General features: G+C 42.4%; 1 protein-coding gene across 3 annotated transcripts in view; it reads left to right on the forward strand.

Annotated features, from left to right (window-relative positions):
- Positions 1-970: 970 nt before the first annotated feature.
- Positions 971-19,551, forward strand: part of LARP4B (La ribonucleoprotein 4B) — a 52,886-nt gene continuing 34,305 nt past the window's right edge. For all 3 annotated transcript variants that reach the window (XM_072329650.1, XM_072329651.1, XM_072329652.1), the window contains exons 1-2: positions 971-1,317; positions 18,800-18,934. In XM_072329650.1, the coding sequence (XP_072185751.1) occupies positions 18,854-18,934 (81 nt within the window). In that variant the 5' untranslated portion in view covers positions 971-1,317; positions 18,800-18,853. The remainder of the gene's footprint in view (positions 1,318-18,799; positions 18,935-19,551) is intronic.

Here is a 19,551-nt window from a genome sequence, read left to right on the forward strand (position 1 = left end):
ATCAATTTCCTGATGACCATCTCATGTAGTAAAACCTCTGATAAGATCTCATCTCCTCTCAGGCACCGTGGTGTGTTTCACTGCCTCTACCAGATACGGATTTGGCAAGACGCAGCAATCTTGAAGACATCTTTGGGATTGTGGGTCATGAGGAAAGGTCTTTTAAGTTAACTGCGGTATTGTTTCTATGGGACTTTCTATCAGATACCTTGAAGGCAGGGTTAACAGGAATAAAAACAGGGTCCAGAAGCACCATTGGAATACACCCATGAGGAGATAAGCAGCGGTGTGACAGCAGTCTCCCCAGCTGGCTGTAAACTGATGCAGTGCTGTGCCAGGAAGCTGAGGGCTGGGAGCAGCCCCGGAACACACTTCTTTCCAGCAACTTTGCCAGTCCAAGAATCGTGAGGGAGCAGAAACCCCACTTTCCATTCTTGTAATTAACTGCAGTCACAAACCGAGGGTTTATGGCCTCCCGTGGCAATCACACCTGCTGCGCCCACGGCAGCCGCCGCGTTGGGGGCCGCAGCGCTTCGAGAGAGGCGGGCAGGCAGCCGGGCGCTCCCGTTACCGTCGTGCCAGCGCTGCCGAAGGCGGAGACAGGCACGGCTCGGCCCAACGCCCCACGGGCGCTCCCAGCCCCGCGCTCTCCGCGCTGCCCGGGCCGGGCCGACACCGGGTAAGGCCGAAGCGAGGCGGAATCTCCCGCGTCCCAGCCGGCCCCGCCCGCGGCTCCGGCGCCCGTTAGGAGCCAAACTTCCTCAGCGGCCGGGCGGCTCCGAGCCGCCTCCGCGCGCTCATTCAGAGCGGGTGACATCAGGTGCGTCACGTGCCGCCCGCCGTCACGCCGCGCGCGGGGCGCCGCTCCGCCAATCCGGTGCTGCTGGTGCCGGCCGAGCGCGCCGTTCCGCCCGGGGCCGCCGGCCAATCCCTTCCGCCGGCGGAGGAGGGACTTCCGCCGGGAGCCGGAAGCGGGTCTCTCATGCGAGCGGGTGGTTGAGCCTCGGCTCGGAGACGTTTCGGGCCCCGCAGCCGCCGCCGCCGCCGCCTTCTGCCCCGCGCCCCCTCCCGCTGTGCTGCCGCCGCCTGCGCCTCGTCCCGGCCCCGCCCCCCCTCCCCGCTCCACTCTCTTCCTCCCGGCATCCGGCGGCGGCGAGAGGCCCCGGCGGCGGCGGCGGCGCGGCGAGAGGCCCCGGCGCCAGCGGAAAGCTCGACGGTGCGGCGAGAGGCCCCGGCGGCCGGCGGAAGATCCCCCCCGCGTCCGCCCCCCCTTCTCCCCGTCGAGGCTCGGCCCGAGGGCGGCGGCGGCTGTGACAGGTGAGCGCGAGGGGCCGCGGGGCCCGTCTGCGGCGGGAGGGGAATGGCGGAGCCGGGGGCCGCGGGCTCCTCCCGGGCCGCCCCTCGCGCTCCGGGGAGGCGGCCGGAGCCGCCATCTTCCTACCCGAGGCGGTTCCCGGGGGAGCGGGAGGAGGAGGAGGAGGAGGAAGAGAAGGAGGAGGAGGCGGCAGCCGGCTCGGGGCCTGGCTGGCGGCGGGACAGGGCGAGGCGCCGGGCCCGGCCTCCTCGGCAACGGAGTGGCGGCCGCGGGAGCGCCGCTGTGAGCCCGGCGGGGAGCCGCGCGAGGGCAGGACGAAGGCACCGCGACGCCGCCGTGACCCTTCCCGAAGATCGCGGCTGGAGCGAGGCGGGCACGGGCGGTGCCGGTCCCTCGCTGGGATCTGCGCCCCGAAGACGTGAAGGGGCTGCGCCGGAGCCCTGCAGGTGACGGAGCGCGGAGGAAGCCGCCGCACGGAGCGTGTTGTGCCCCTGATATTCTGTTGTTGTCGGGCCTTCTCTGGCTGCTGCCGCCGAGTTGTTTTCACTCTCAGTTTCAGTTTGTGCAGATGCTCGAAATTGCTACGTAGCTTTGCCCATGGTTTAAACAGATGCGTGTTTGCCAAACAGTGTTGTACGAGATTTCTCTGTGGCAGATAAGTATAATTATTTATGTTCTGCAGGTAATGGAATTGAGGTGAAGCAGTTAAGGCTTGCCTATGGCCACAGAAAGGCTTGGTTTCCAAACCACTATTTAAACTTGAGTCACAGTTGGGGTAAAACTGTAGCAGTTTTGTTTTCCAGCATTGTGCCTGGCTCCGGCCTGGTCTTCGTGGCCACATCTGAATCTTCAACGAAGTTCTTACAGCAGCGCTTCGGGATCGTTACTGCAAAGCATTAACCTTTCACGTGGTTTAATTTTTATGCAAATCTTATCTGGTTTGAAAGGACTGGATAATTTTTGAAAGGTCAAAGTGTGTTTTGTTCTTTTTCCTAACTTGTTGGGATTTCACAACTCCACGATTTTGATTTGGATCTGGAACTTTTTATCAGTTGAACTTTCACTTGTTTCCTGCTGACTTGGAAGCTGTTCTTCTAGTTAATTCTTAAGATACGGAACTAATCAGCTTATTCACTCTGGCGATTAAAATGACTTTAATGTTTTCTATTGGATATTATGTGTTGTGGGCAGAGAACAGCAGGAGAAAACTGAGTTATGGCCTGATGTAGCGAATACAGAAAAACAGTGCTTTTTTAACATGTAATATCTACGGGAGATTTTATTCTGGTAGGTGTGTTGCTGTTTTTATGGGTACGCGGTTTATATAGATAGCCAAAGTCAACACTGTGTTTAGTTGGTCTCATATCTGGAGAAGCAGAAATATTCCTTGTTGCCACTGAAATATGAAGTTTGCATAAATGAGTTTTTAGAGAACTTTTGACCTCCATGATATTCCTAGACAAGCGATTGCAAATTCTCTTGATAGAAAATCGGGTCCTTAGTTGTAATTAATGTTCCGGAATAGATTTATTTTTTTCCCCTGTGGTTCTTTTTATTCTGTGTGTGTGTTTACACACGTGTGCCTTAAAGGAACAGAGAGATCAGCCCAAGTGCGTTCTGTGTTGGTTGCTTCTTATGGCTTGCTGTAATACAAATACACATGTCGAAAGGCATGTGTGATTTGTATGTAATATGTGCATTTGAGTATGTGGCTGGAACTCAAATCTAGTTCAGTGCGGAGCAAGATGGAGGGTAGTTGTGTGGACTTTTGGATTTTGATTTCTTTTTAATTTCTTTTGAGATATGCTGTAAGTGACGTAGGCAATCTCCAGCTTTGATGTTAAGCTTCAAGTAAAGTTAACTACTTTGTTTATTTTATGTCATGGTTTTGTGCTGTTGCTGTCAATATTCTACATTAAGTGCAAAATAAATAACAGCTTACCTTTGTGTAATCTATGTGTGCTGGGGAGACCTGCTGCTGTATTTCTGAGGTCTCATATCTGGCAGTGGTTTTCTTTTAGATTAGTGGTGAACTTAATTGGCTCAACAGTATGAGCTTCCTTAAATATTTAGTACGCTGCCTACCAAAATGCACCTTTTAGATGCAGAAGAGAGATTTCTCACCTTCGTGCGTGACAGATCCGAAGTGACAGGTATAAAGGAGTTATAAAGAACAAAGTAATGGGGTGTAGAACTTCTAGTGGTTTATATATATATTTTTTAAACCAGGTTGCTTTCTTGCTCTTCAATGCTTACAATGTTTAATTCTGTGATTCCTGGTTATAATTTATTAGAGTTGTAAAGATAACAGCTGAATGATACGAGTGAGTGCATGGAGCATTTGATTCATGTTTTTTGTTTGTGTTGGAAGGAGTGGGTTTATTCAAGGGCTGCAGCCTGATTGATTTTGAAGAACAGCATCCTTCTGTCAAGAAAGAAGATGCAGAGATGGCTGTAAAGGTATCTAGGAAATGTGGTGTCAAGAAGGCTGTCCCTGGTGCACAGGAAAGGGCAGAAGAAAGCAAGGAAGCACAGTTTCAGGCCTGGGGAACAGCAGACTTTGGGAAGTGCAGTTTTTGCACGTGTGTACATGTGCATATGAGGTGCTGTTTTATGATGTAAGATGCTCATTCTGTTTCAAATGGGATCTATATGGTGTTCTGTTTCTTCAAGCATTTCTACATAGTATGACATCTTTAGACAGCGAATCTGTGTAACTCTTAGAAATGACTGCATTTCTTCTTGCGTGTAACAGTTAGTATTAAACTGAAACTAGCCTTAAAACTCTTCTGTAGTTTGCATTCAGAATGGGAACACAGGTGCGAGTGGAAAGGAAGGATGTTACAAAATTGAACGTTGTAAGAAAGAAAATTAACCCCTCCCACTGCAGTTTTGTAAGAGGAAACAGTATGTGGAGAGCTGTGTGGAAGATGAGTAGAAGCTGCTATTGTAGTAGAAGGCTCAGGAAAGAGATTTAAGCAATTGTGCTCCCTAAGCAGAGCATATATGTACTGAATCTAATATGTTTTATGACATATATCTGTTTTACATGAATTCGAGTGGTTAAGACAAGAGCTAGCCAGCTAGATGGCTTCTCACAAGGTACACCCAGTCATCAAATTAGTGAGGGGAAGGTGATATAAAACTTCAGGTTTAAAATAAAACTTGTTTTATATGATATTCTTGAGAAAGAAAATGCAAGCACACATAACATGCTCCTTTGAAGAAGCCCGTTATAAGTGTAAAGGCTTAACTTCTCCAAAGCATTTAGCTTTTTTGTGCTAAGTTTGAGGCAAGCCAGTAAGTCATAACAGTAGACTCTGAAAATACAGAACTTCTGAAGCTCTTTATGTGAGCTGGTCAATAAAAGTAATTTGATACTGTACAAACTGGATAATTGAAGACCCATTTCTATTGTGACAACGTGTATTTCTGAGGTTTTGTCTGACAATAGAAATTAGAACAGTAATTTTTGAGGAAGTTTGTAAAAAAGGGAGACTAGAAGTTGATGATTTTTTTTGTACCACCCATTCATTTACATTTTGCTAACTTTCAAAGAGCTGTAAGAGAGAAACATTCTGTTGTTGGTTCACAGCTCACGTATCTTTAAGTTTTTGTGAAGTGATGGAGCCAAGAATTGATCATCTGTTTGTTTGTTTTTTTTCATTGCTCTTTCACGTTTGTTTGCTGTCTGTGTTGCTGCTACATGCCCTTTCCAAGGGGAGAGTGGCTTCCCCCCATTAGGAAGCAGGTGCCACAGAGTAATAGCTGCAGAGAACAGAGGTACTTAAATTAGGTGTGACTGTAATATGGCATAATTTTGTGATTAGGATATGATGGCATTCTGTGATGTGTGCTGCTGCAGGTATTTTGTGTCTGGCTATGTGTTTCAGGAACAGCAATTAACTCCAAAATTGGAAGTCTGACGGAGTTACCAGTATGCGGCCAGCTATTTAGCCTAGAACATTGCAGAGAATTGGGGAAATGCTGTTTTGACGCCCTGATGAATCACCAATTTCTTTGAGCCTTAATCTTTTCTAACACTCATTTGCCATGGAGGGCTGGGCTGCGCGTATTCTGGATCCTGTCAGTCCAGCTCCTTAATGGGTAGCTGAATGATGTAATACAAAAGGAATCATTCGTTCATAAGCTGAATGGATTGCCACCGCCTCTGTGCTTCCAGCAGCTCTGTTGTCCGCATAAGGCTATTGGCATGTAAGGAGCTGGTGTCCCCGAAAGTGTGTCCTACAGAGAAGGTTTGTTCAGGATTGCCTTTATATCATAGACATCTCAGATTCAGTATACATACGTACAGCTGCTATTCCTTGGATGGCTGGATGTGGAGACAGATACATGGATGTCTGCATATATCCACGGTAGCTTATGATGTTGGCCTCAGAAATGCTTTGCTTCTCAGGGACTTTGTGGATGTCCTTATCGCTTACACTGTTAAAACTGCACATAAACTGATAGCAATGTAAAGACTTAAGAAATTAGTCCTTCAGATTCAGTCATGTGAAACTTCTTCAGGAACATACTGTATTTTGAGCACAGTTGTGGAATGTAACGTTTTTGTCTAAAGCTTCCTTGTCAAGCTGTGATGGGCTTTTTGCAAGTCAGTTTAAATACTGAATCCCTATACATTTAATTTTTTTCAGTTTCTCTTACCCAAGGTATTTTCTCTTTGCTTAAACTAATTCTCCTTCAGTTTAATACAGGTTCTTTCCTGCGAGACTCTGGAAATAAGTGACAGTGGAGAAGTATTAATACTTTATTGAGGACGTTTGTGAGACAAATTCCATCTGTCCTGGTAATGATGTTACAGGCTCACGTGACAAAACTGCAGACTTCTGTTATTCCATGAAAGATATTTCTCCGCAGATCGAAGCTTCTGCATCTATTTTCAAGTATTTTATTATTGTAGGATGTCAGTGAGGAGTCTCAAGAAATGAAATGTTACCTAAATAGTAGCTGTATCAGGGAAAAAGTATTTAACCATTCGATACAGCTCACTTGTCAGAAACTTAGCAAAGTGCTTGAGAAACCTGATGGTGAAGTCTGTTGCTGGCTTTATGGGTTTGTTTGCTGTCAGTGTTGGTATGCATAAGCGTAGTTTTATAGGTTGTGATGCTGTCACAGGTTGCCCCACAACAGAGGCTTGCTCTGACTGTTGTTCAAATAAGGAACTGATGAATCAACAGGACAATGTCCAAAGTGGCTTTGCTTTTTCACAGCCTGACGCTGGAGGTTTATGCTAAAATGTTCTGAAGTATTCAGCTGGTTTCTGACTTGTGTTCTAGGAATTAGAAAAACAGCAAAGCTGGGTAGTGCATCAGGGCACAGCTACTTCAAGCACCAAGTATCAAAGCTTAGGAAGTTGCTACCTGTACGTCAGAATTGGCAGACTTATCTCCGAGTTTCATTCCCATTCAGTGTTGTTGCTGCCCGATGGATAGGGACAGAGAATGATCAACATGCTGCTGTTTGAAACAGCACGGCAAACAATTGCAGCAAAATATCACTGCCTCTGTTGGAGTGTCTCCAGGATCTTAGGTCTGTATTACTGCTCCTGTTTAAAGTTTATTGTCCAATTATTTCAGTGCCTGTCAAAAAGGCTTGGGCTGGGGGAATCCTATTTTTATGAGCCTGTTGCAATTTAGTTTATTAAGCATTTTGTTACTATTATAATCATATTAATTAACGCTGGGTTTTAATTGTTTGGATTCAAGGTATCAGTGGAATTTTTAGGAGGGTCTGTTCTCTGTTATTTTGACTTGCAAGGAAGGATTATTGTGCTTAAATCTGAGCTCCAGTACTGGAACAGTCTATCCTTTAACAGTGAGTCAAAACCTGAATTACCTGTAGTTTTGATTACAGTGATACTCTGAGAAGGTGGGGTGCTCCAGCTTTGAACAAATGTGCACCCAGTAGGTGACAGATTTTTGTACAGTGGTCCAAAAGTAAGCAAAAGTTACTTCTGATTTCAGTTCAGCTTGTAATGGATGATGGGGACAGCTTTCAAAAGAAGATGTAATGTGAAAATCACTGGACTATTTGGGTTAAACTCTATTTTTGGCAAGAAGTTAATGCATTGGCAAAAACATTGACTTCCTCTTATTATTACAGTCTCAAAGTTAAGTGATGCTTCTTCTGTAAGTGGTTTAATTTCACTTTAGCTTTGGTCCTGAACATGTTTCAGAACTTAAACCAACACATTTTATGTAAATGAATACCTTTCAAGGCATCTGAAGCAAACTCCAAAGCCTGCGTGATGTTCGTCCGAGTTTGTACGTTCTGCAGAATTGTTTATTAAAATAACCTTTGCATACTCAATTCTATACATTCCTTTTGGAAGAGAACTTATCACACTCTTATTTATATTTACTGTAATTGTCCATGACTTATTTGGTTCCACATAATCCTTCCTGGACCTCAGGTATGGGCAGGTCCTTTTCTGTCATGGTTTCCAAGACCTTTTTTGGCCAACAGTGTAATATAACAGCACTGAAGCAGCTGTTCTGTTGGTATGCATTAGTTCTCCCCTGGAGTTCTAGATGTACATGTATTTGCATCTGAGCTCCTTGGTTTCAGATCTCAGCTTCCCTGAATTAGGCATGCATTGTATGTTTCAAAAGTATGATGATAAAGAATTTAAACCTAGCTTCAAAGCTTGTTTGTGCTTTGAATTACTCTTTAAGTGTCCTGGAAGCTCTTAATACAGTGTTTGACCTCCAGTTCCTTAAGCACAGTGCTGACTGCAGACTTGAAACGTGAAATCTAAATAATAGCAATATGGTTGTTCTAAGATAAGCCTTTTAAGACTTGTAAAAGGACATCAGACTTCCAGCCTCACCTTTGGAACTGCCTTAAGAGCTGACCTTAGAGCTTCAAGTGATGTTTTCGAACATTCATAATGACAAACTGCATCTTCTCCTACCAGCTTCCAGGTTTTCTGAAGAAGATGTTGTCTGTAAAATTCTGCCAGGCAGATCTGAAAGGAGCAGATACTGCCTTTGCCTTTGAGAACTGCACTGCTTCGAGTCAATAACAGATCTGTAGTGTTGCATGATATTGGTCACTTTGCTTAGCAGCAAAAAGAAGTATGCGGAAAACTGAAAGATCATATTGGTAAATAAGGAGGAGGAACATCCAGTAATTGAAACAAGGAAGTTCACAGTTCCCAGCATTGCCAAACTGACATTCTTCATGCACAACCTTTAACTTGCTTCCTCTAAGCAAGCGCTGGAGCGGTTGGTACTCTGTCATGTGTCATCTCCTGAAGACTTAATTTCTTTGAAGAATTAGAACAGGCTGACCAGCACATCAGTTGCTGCACCTCAGCTTTAGAAATTTGAGTCTGCTGTTAAGATATCGTCGTGCTTTCACTTGTTTTAGGAAATAGATGTGATTCCTAAAACCACAGGTCTGCTTATGGCGAGGCTGCCATCCAGAGTTGCTGGGCAGTTCATTAGCCAGCAAAGTTTGGTATCCTTTCCAATTTCCATCCTACTTCAGGATCGGTTTCAGTACCAGAATGAAAATTGCCTGTCAGAGTGAAAGCACAAGTTTCTGTAAACTTTATTGCTGCGTATGAACTTGTAGCAGAGCTAATTGTTGCTTCCTTCAGTTGTGGAATAGGAAGATTAATCTCTCCCACTTCCCTTCAACAGATACTTTAAAAGAAGAAACAACCCTCCACTAAATGAGAGCAAACCAGCTGCGCAGGGAGTGAAGATTAGCAAGGAAACATATCATTATGCATGATAGTATCCTTGCATAGTAATTTTTCATCTGTACATGAGAAAAGATAAGATAGAAAGATACAGACTTGGTATCCGGAGTGCCAGAGTAAGCTCACTAGCTGGGAATAATATGGCAGAACGGGGAGCTATAGGTTATAGGAGAAATATCTGAGAAGCCTTTCGCATGGCGTTTTCTGGTAGTTGTGTTAATCTCGTCATTGAAGTGTTGGCTATGGGAAGGAGTAACATAGGCTGAAGGTATTTGGAAGTTTTTATAAAGTTTATTTTATTTAAAATAGGTCGGATTTCAAGTCACCATCTGGTGTTCTGAATGTGCCTATTTAAAACTAGTACAAAAATGAACATAAGTGTTTTATGAAATCTATAGGCCCTAGCAGATACCAACTTCTGCCCTGTCCAATCCAGGGGAAGCTTTAGCTTTGTTTCCAGCTCATTTTACTGCTCCTAGTCAGTTGGGCTGTTCTTCTGCTTTCCTCATGTACAGAGGTGTTGTGCAATTGTTAATTTGTGTGACCTCAGTGCGGACGGGCAATGTGGATGACGATGGCTAGTGATTAATTAGATGTGGTTTTCTGTTTGATGGTGCTAAACTTCAGAAATGTATTTTTGTGATGCTTTCCTGATGTGGGCATTAAATGAAAAAACAAAATAATTCTAAATCAGTGTACAGTATTTGGTATTTAAAATATTAGTGTACATTAAAAGCCTGGAATCTGTATGCATAGACATAACTAAAGTTGTTTAGAAGCTCTGTCTTTCAGAGCCTACAGAAGATTGCACCAAAGCACCTACAGTTAATATTTGTGTAGCAGGTAAACAACTTCAGTAGTGAAGTTTCTGTGTTAAACATACCAGCACATTTTATTTGCATGACCTCAGGTTGGACTTGCATTTGCAGATCAGGATCCCAGCACACTGGACACTGTACAGGATAGGCTGTTGCTTCATAGCTCAGTTGTACGTAACAGGTAAATGTGAATGGGTGGGAGCATCACAAGAAATGAATGAGTAGTGTCTTAGGATAATATATGATGCCTGTGCTTTGATGAAAGCCTCATTAGTGGGCTTCTTTGTCCGTAGTTCCATATATATTTAAAAATACTGTGGATGGAGGGAGCTTCTGTCTTGCACTACAGCTTCTTTTAATCCATGTCAGCTATTAATTAATTTGTTTTTTTATATACTTGGATGCTATTTGGGTTGGCTGTTCTTAGAGAATTATGTGAAAATTTAGCTTTCCTCCACTGTTAGGCTTGTTTAACACTTCTGACGTTATACACTTTGGAAGCAGAATCAGGTATGGGGTGCTGTGGAGAATGAGGGGTCTTGAGCTCTGGGCTTGTCATGCTGCAGGTACTTGGCAATGTATTTGCCCTGTGTTAAGGCTCTTTTTTTTCCCCTCAAATCCAAAGGAGCAGTGGTTTGCACTGATCTGTTCTTTCACTCTTCTTCAGCACAGGCATTCTGCTGGGATTCCTTCTGTTAGAATTCTGCGTCTGTTTCTTATATTTGGATCTTTTACTGCTTTTTTTCTTCTCCTGTGGGAGAGGGAAGAAAAAGAGATGAGTGTTGGGAGTTGGGGTGGAGGTCAAACGCTGACCAGGTGTAGTGAGAGAATATTTTATTGGAAAATCATGCTTTGACTTACGTAATGTAATTTGCTTGAGTGGCAAATTTCTGATCTCTTTCCTGAGGATGAAATGCAGGCCTTTGGTAGGCCTTGGTAATGTGTAGTATTTGGAATTCTTTAGTTGAAAGCATTCCCTAGATAAGAAGTACCAGCTTTACAGGAGCTTTGTGATCAGAGATCCTTTCTATTAAGGTAACATCTCACCCTTCAAAATTACTGTGGCTTGGCTGAGCTACTAACAAGTTTAACCTTGCCAGTTGAGGGATTGATGAGATAATGCACAGTAGGAAGAGTGGAGAGTTTATTTTAATTAAGTTTGGTACTTGAAATCTGATTTAAAAGAAAAACACTTCCCAGACATACTGTAGTTATACTAGAAGTAAAACGTGCAACTGCATGGATAACCTGTAGGGTGTGTGCTATAAGTCCACTTAAAGCGAAGAAAACAAGCTTGTGGCTTGGTGATGGATGTGCTACGTGGAGCAACTCCACTTAATTAATGCTCTGGATTTTATAATGTTATGTGCTTCAGTTTGCAGTCAGGAAAGTGCTGCTTCAGATGTGAAAATTGAGAACAAGCTGTAAGCAAGCATAAAACTGCTCGTGACACAGTGTCACTTCTCTTTAGAGCACATGGTACCCTTACAGGCACAAAAACTTCTTCCCAGTGATTATTCCTGATTTAGTGGGCACATGTAGCACTCTAAAATGACAAGGTTTCTTAGATTATATTCTATGAAAGAAGTGATGTGTTGCGTTTCTGAGGAGGACATGCTCCATAGGCTCAGTGTGAGCCTTTCACTCTTATTCAGGTGTACACGAGACAGTAGCACCTGCATGTCAAACCTGTCTTCTTGGTGTGCAAAAGGACTGCAGAAATTAGGATCCCCTTTGATAAAGGGATTTCTTTTTAAGAAATAAAATACAGAGAATAAAAGACTAGATTTAAATAGCAGAGTTATTTGTTGGTAAGGGTTATCCCCTCGTCTTGTGTGTGTACTGTCAATCTTTTTTCTTTATGTTTTGTATTAGATGAGTGAACGAGGCTGAACGCATCCCTCTATTCTTGCTGTTGACTGAGACATTTTCATATACCTCTGTATCCAGCACTTATTTACTAGTATCAAGTTTCTTTAGCATTTTATCACCTTTGTTTAGTGACTTACTGCTTTGTGTCTCTTGGGCAACTAATTACTGCTAACGATCTGAATTTCTGCACTTGCAGAGTAATCAGTTCTAGTGTGCAGTTCCTGTGTTTGTGTTCCAGTTTGGATCAGAAAGCTTAGTTCAGGATGAGATTGCAAATCACTTCTGAAGCCTAGTGCAGAAATGCTTGATAAATCTTTAAAGGAGATCTAGTGTTCCCTTTGCACGGCAAACTTAGCTATTTTCCTTGAAATTTCAACCATCCTTTGAGGAGAGACTACGTTTGAGGTGAGAATGGAATTGCAGGATAGTTTTGGAAGCTATCAACTACATAAAGAACAGAAGGTTTTCTTAAAAAACAGCTTGCGAAGCAGAGGAGACGGCTCTGAGCTCCTCAAAGCAGTTGCTTTGTGTTGCAGAATGTTCAAAAAATACTGCATTAAGATTTAGGTGGTCTGTCTGGAGCTCTGTCTCTTGCTAAGTGTGCATGTTACAGCTGGGCTATAAAGTACTTTGCATGTGCTAGGTATACTGTAATGGGTTCACCTGCTGCGGGGCTGTACTTCTGCAAACCCCACATTTCTGCACTGTTACGGGTTCTTCCTGGGGAGTGCTTGGGCATAAGCCATTTTCTTGGCAGGAAGGAAGAAATGAAGAAACTCAACACCTTCCAGTAGTCATGTTGGCACTTGCACTGGATGTTCGCGTGTTCTGAAGCCTTCATCCGGCAAACTTTGATAATGTCTGGGCATGTGGTCAAACAAGGCTCCAGAGGTGAAACTTTCAACTTTCCCCCCGCTGTTTGGTTAATTAGCAGTTAAACAAATCGAGAGCCCTGTGCTGATTTTTAGAATAGTAGCGTATTCAATATTGAACTTCTGTAGGTGCATGCTGTGACTATTTATGTCATGTCAGCTTTTTAATTGCAGTTGTGTAATACAGAGTTTACATCTTACGTAGTCAGGATGATGATTGCACAAATTGCCACCAACTGATGTGCTTCTTGTTGTTCGGTTTTTCTTTTATGGATATTTTGTCTGCTTTAGTCATGTAACCAATTAATAGGATATTTTCTTTTAAATAATACTGTCCCCTGGAGCATCACTTGCTGCTTCTGATGATACGTGAAAAGATTTCCAGTTTTGAAAGAAAAGATGGGAATCTGAAATCTATGTAGAGTCCTGTCCCAGGATGTTTGTGAGGACCATGAAAACGATGATGCTCTGTGTGGCCACGCAGTCTGCAGAGTGGCGTCTTTTGTCCCATGCAGTGGGGTGGTGGTGGAACTCTGACATTAACAGTTGAAATCTTTCCTGGAAAGCCTTCTAAAATGGCCACCTGAGTAAAAATATGCAAACTCCAGTTTTTAACACACCTGAACACTGAGATGGAATAAAACCTGCAGCTGTTAAGGACTAGGATTTGCTTGTCTTTCTTGGTGTTTTATCAGCACTACTGCCCCATATATGGTAGCAGCTTTACCTGGAGTGAGAATGTCATTAATTCTTACCACATTATGTATAACTTTGGATATTCAAAGTGCTTGTGAAACTAAGAAAAATTTGGGGTTTTTAAAATGGGAGTTAATACATTAATTAATTTAATAACATGCTTCTAGAAGGGGGTGTTGTTTCTCATATCATCAGTAATGCAGTTTTAAGTAACCTGCTAAAGCTAAATGCTGTTTCTCAATCTCTTAGGTCATAGTAGTATAAGGCTGTTTTATGGCATATTAGGAAGGTGAGATTAGTGTTTCCGTTCTCCATTAAATACCTGGCTTCTGCTTTCAAGCTTACAATAGAGTCCATAGTGTATGTATCTACCTTAGTTATCAGTAGATATTAAATGTTTCTTACAGCAATAAATCAGCTATGTGTTAGGTTTGGTAGGTGCTGGAACTCTTTTCAAGGCTGAAGTCAGCAGCAGTTCTTGCTTCTCACAGTCCTCAGCGATGCTACAAGGGTGTGAGAGATGGCGAGAAAGTATGTGAGCCCTGGCAGTGGGAAGAGGCCTTCTGGCCTGCAACAAAGTTTGTTGTGAAGCTTACGCTGAGAAGTGCACCTCTGTTTTGAAAATTGCTAAGGCTTTCTGGTGTTACTGGAAGTGTGTTTCTGCATCAGCCTTGTGAGGAGTTTATCTTAATCTCTGTTTAAAGTTTCTAAAATATTTGAGAGGAAGAGTTGTCCGCAACACCAAACTCAAATCTATTTTTGTTTTTGCTTGCTGGAAGAGCAATGAAAAGATCTTTTATCCTAGTGAGCTTTTTTGTTTTATGGTGTTGCTGTTTGCAATGTGAATGCTGGTTGTCAGCACTTGCATTTGTAAATCGCTTTTTAAGGGCTGATTACACTGGGCTGAAAGTTGGCAGGCAAGATCTCAGCCCTACAGCATTATTGTGAGTTTTGCATGTTTTTAAATAACAGATCTATCTGGCTGGCTTGATGGAGAGGATGCATGCTGCTACTCATACCTTTGTAACTGTGGGCAGCAAAACAGACTGTGTAAAAGCATGCTTAGAATATGAGTTTAAATAAAATAGATTGCTTCTAATGAAAGCAGAGGTGTGAGCGGAGTGGGGGTGCACTTATGGGAGTTTGGGGGATTCAAAGAGGTGCTGTAGCAGTTTTCACTGTCTGTAACAACTGAATAGATGCCTTCTGAGATGTGCCCAAGGTTGTGGTATATGTGGAGGTGCTGTGTGTGCCTATAAATATCTTCATGTAGTTGAACATTAACTCTGCTGGTGCTACAGGATACCAGAAGCTGAACTAATGTGCAGTGTAAAGGTTAGCCCGATGTTGGTATCATAATGACACACGTGTTGCCTTTGGATGAGAACAGTCCCAGCTGCAGACAGTGAGGCATGAATGGTCCTGTGGTTCTGTGCTCGTGTAGGCGCCCCATGGACCATCCTCTGATATGTATCAGAGGATTCTTATAGCAAGGTGCACTTAATTTGGTCCTGAAGAATCAAGCTGACAGCTTTTGAAAAGTTCTTTTGTATGTGAAGATGATGGTGGATGTTTGAGGGAAACCAGCTCCACAGAAGCAGGATCGTGTGCTACCACTGTTGCTCAGTCCCCTCCCTTTTGTAGCTGCCCAGATGTAGAGCTGCTGGCCAGGTGCCCACAGGGACAGACTCAGTACGTGGACCTGTAAAGAGTTACTGCTCCTATCATCTTTGTTCAAATGAAAAATCACCTGCATTAATATACACTTTGCCCTTCCTGTTGCAATTAGCAGTTTAGCAGACTGAGTAGCGTGATAGCTTGAGGAATAATAAGGGCTTCATGGCTGAATGTTTCTTTTTCAATTAAAAAAACCCACAAACATGTTTTCACTTGTCCTTTTAATCTTTGGAGGTTGTGTCTTGCCAATTTGGAATCCAAATTGCTTTTATAAGCTGCAGTAAAATCCATTCAGCTTCTCTAGAACCAGGCAGCTGGAAGTGTGTGTGCCTTAAGAGGAACTTTGCTCTTGACATAGCGTAAGCGAGGTTGTTCAAGTTGACTAATTATTCTGAGGTGATCAAATAGCAAGCCAGAAATAAAAGTAATGATTTACTATATGCATTTACAGAATTGAAGTTACAGTATGAGATCATAACAGTGTACTTGTAAATCAGATTTTAAGTGTAGCTGCTTTGTAGCCTGTGCGACTGAACATAATTTTGTGGAAGACGTGTTTTTTGTGAATCTGCTTCCAATACATTAAGAATATTAAAAAAGCCAGAACTTTGTACCTCTGCAGATTTTTCTTGTGTTTCTTTAATAATTTGAGTTTAAAAAACCAAAAAGCTTCTGGTAGCTCAGTGCCCTGCTATAGGGATTGCTGCCTGAAGGCACAAAGGGTCTGCTGACCTGCAGGCTGGTATCCCACTTACTGCGTCAGTATGTATTTGTGCAAGAGGGCAGCTTACCAGCTAGTTAGTCTGTTAAAGTGGTGGACACATTAACTGCTCAGTGGAATGAAAATGTTTATTGCTGTGTTAAGATGCTACATTTAACTTGCAATTTTGACTATTAAATTACCATCAAGAGAGGATAAACTGTCTTCTAAACTGTCAGTCCTCATCTGTAGTTGCTAGCACTACCGAAGACTGACTCTTGCTTCTGTAAATAATTTTATGTATGAAGATATTTATAGTAGTATCAATATTAATGAAAAACTTGCTAAAACATCCTGGCAGTAGCCTTTACCACTTAGTTATTTTAGGGTTTTTACTTTTATTTTTCCCCATCTATATGAAGGAACACTGCTTTTTTTTCCACAGACGCTTTATACTCTGATATGATAGTCATGGAAGCCTACTGTCACACAGGTTTTATGCTGTAAGAGACTGGCAAATGGCGGAAACATGAATGAGACCCACTTTCCAGCACAGTGCATGGAGTCACATCGAAGCATAGCACAGTGGATGGGATTTTACAGCAGAGGACTTGACATCTTTGGGACTTCAAGCATCTTGACATACTAAATGCACATAACTGCTTAGGGAACTCCCCTGTTCGGGATCTTTCAGTATTGTTTACCCACCTGTAGAAAGGCAATAGCTGGTCATTGTTGAATGGATGGAACTTAAAAGGCTGGTTGAGTATTTGCTTTAAACAGGTTATAATAGTATTTTACTTGTTGGAAGAGATGTTTTGATCCTTAATGATGGAAATTCAACTTAACAGTAGTGCAAAACCCATAGATTTATTAAAATATTTTTCCACAAGGTCAGTGGTTTTAGTGTGGTGTGTGTATCACATCAAATACATTTAAGAAATAAGAGAGCAATTCGAATAAAGTCACCTGGAGCTTCAGTCCAGATGTAGTCTGTGATAAGGGTCATGTGCAAGCTCATCTGAAGGACCTCTGAAGATCAGCAGAATGATGTGCTGTTCTTACCGCAACTTGAGATTTCTCACGCAGACCACCAGTAATGGGTGTATTGCAGTCATCTGTTATCTGTCAAGTTGACTATCAACTAACCTACCTTCAGCCAAAATTAATGATTTAGCTGAATATTTTGTGCTTGATGACTGCTCAGCCAAAGATTTACAGGGCATATGTGTACTGGGACTTTATTCTTTTTGTTAGCATCACATGATCTTAGTTTTTTTTCCTGCCTCAGTCTGTGGACTTAAGAAGTACTGATGCAAATGCTACATACCCAGAACACGCTGAACCTAGAAGGGAATGGGAATATAAGATAATCAGGTGATGCAGAGACATGTAAAGAAGTACATTGATTTGGGGATCGACATGCAAAGCGTACAACCTTATTACTGACTGAAACGTAGCAGAGTTTCTGTAGGGTTTGGCTGGTGGACGTAGACTAAGGCGCATGCCCACAGTGTAAACAGCAATGTAGATTATGTGGAGGGAGCACAAAATGCATAAATCTTGTATTCTTTTTAGAAAAATAATCTGAAATTTTAAAGGCTAAAACCAATTTCTTTTAAAGAACATTAACAGGAGCTTTTAGCAAGAAGCCTAGATGCCTTCTTTAGTGTTAATGTGCACACAGCTTCCCACGCGTGGGTTTGAACAGCACAGAATTGTGCTATTTAATGCTTGCTTTCAAAAAATTGCTTTCATCCAGTGGATAACTTTCAGTTCTTAAATAAAATACAAGCATCCCAAATGAATTCCAGACTTCCTCCAATTTAGACTCTGTGAATGTGTGGGGCAGGGCAGTTCTTGATTTCTTTTGCTTTTCTTGTGTATTTAATTTCTCCCATATGTGAATAGCTTCTCATTGAAGAGGAGTTGGTGGGATGTTCAAATAGAACAAACCAGAGTTTGGGTGTTTGAGCATTTTGCTCTCAAAAACATGTCTTTGATGTGTTGACTTCTTACTAAACCAGTTGCATGAGGAACTTTTGCTTTCGTCCGTTACAAAATATAATGTAGCGTGGATTCACTGGAAGGGCATAAAGCCATATTGACTGGAATATCATCATCATAGTATCATAGTATCGTGCGAGTTGGAAGGGACCTTAGAGATCATTGAGTCCAACCCCCGGGATTCGAGCCCTCTGTGTAGCAGTGCGGCACTTCTACCACTTGCACCACAGGGGGGATTCGAACCGGGCCTCCGGTGTTGCAAGCGGCAGTTCTTCCACCGTGCGCCACCTTTATCTTTAGGAGTCCGGGTACTATAAAAGGAGTTCATGCAACTAAGGAGTGTTAACTGTACTGTTGTCTTCAGTGTGTTGCCAAATTTTTATTTCTAGGGGAATATATAAATGAAAAAGCGTATTAGAACCTGTTTGTAGTCCTTATAGAGAAGAAATATTTTAAAATTACCCTGATTTACCTCCTAGTGTTTACTTTTGAGACTTCATAATTTCACTAGGCTTTTCCTTTTCTTAACGACTAAGTATTTCTTAAAATAACAGTGTTAAGGAATAGCCTCGAATTTCAAAGCTAAGCCACTCAGACATCCAACTCTATTCACTTCTCCACTTGTCAAATCAAATAACATTTTAGGATGATGAAGAACAACTTGTTGAGCTTTGCTAATACAGCAGAAGTGTTGTAACAGCTTCCTACAATTTGTGAAGATTAAGCGATTGTCGGAGTAGTTGTAGAGACAAAGGCTGGTTTGTGACTGGAATGCTTCAATAAGTTAAATAAATGTACCAAGAGGTGTAAAGAAGGCACGATCTGAAAACCAGTCTGAATAATTAAGGTGAGAATGAAATGAAACTTTTCCCCCTGGATTTTCTTCAGCAAGTGCAATGTAAGTGTTCTGCTTGCTACTCATCTGCACTCCAAAGGCTGCCAACTACTAGAACCTTCATGCATGCCCTCTGCCACAACGTTTTCCGCAAACACATTACTGACTGTATCAGAGTTTTTTTGGCTGAATCACTGTGGTATATTGGGGTACGAATGTGAATTCTCAGAACTATCCACCACTTACGGAATCTTTTTGTCTTTGTGTTTCCACAGCTTACAAAAGTGACCAGTAAAGTTCTCTCTGAGCAGCCAAAAAGCAGACAGCTCATGACTTCTGATCAGGACACTAAAGTTGTGGCTGAACCGCAGGTGCAGCAAGTGCAAGAAGTTAAAGACGGTTCTCATCTAGTAAGTATTCTAATTGTAATTCCCATCATATAAGTGTTGCATGAATGAGCTTTTTTTAGTATGCCTTAATCACAATTGTACCTCGGTGTTTTATAAGTCAGTTTGCAACATAAACTATTAGGGTGGAGCTATTGAATGAGGCTATATCTCCATACCTGGTAGGAGCCTTAACTTTATATCAGTTCCATGGATGATATAAAGTACGTATTACAGCAGTTTTCAGTTGTTACAGGTCTGTTTGGTTTATACAGGAACTGTATTACCAGTCTTGAGTTAATTTCTAACTCGTAGGTGAATGGGTCTCCTACATTTTACTCACAGTAATCAAAACTAAGAGTAGTAGTTACCCTTAAGAATATGGAATTGCCTTTTGTAACAGGAATTTTACTCTGTTAGTTCTGCCAAATGGCATTTGTTGCTGTTTCAGTGTTGCTGTGCAGGATCCAGTAAGCTGTGTTTTGGGATGCTTTTGGCAGATCACATAGCAGACAGTACTGTGTTTATAAATGTTGCAGTAGATGGTTTTAAGTAGATTAAATACTTGATTTGTGTGTAAGCTTTTCTCAGAAAATTGTTCGGTAGTTTTATATTGAGAAGAATGTTCCCAAATGGGACAT

Source organism: Excalfactoria chinensis, chromosome 2 (genome assembly GCF_039878825.1).
Source record: "Excalfactoria chinensis isolate bCotChi1 chromosome 2, bCotChi1.hap2, whole genome shotgun sequence".
NCBI lineage: Eukaryota > Metazoa > Chordata > Aves > Galliformes > Phasianidae > Excalfactoria > Excalfactoria chinensis.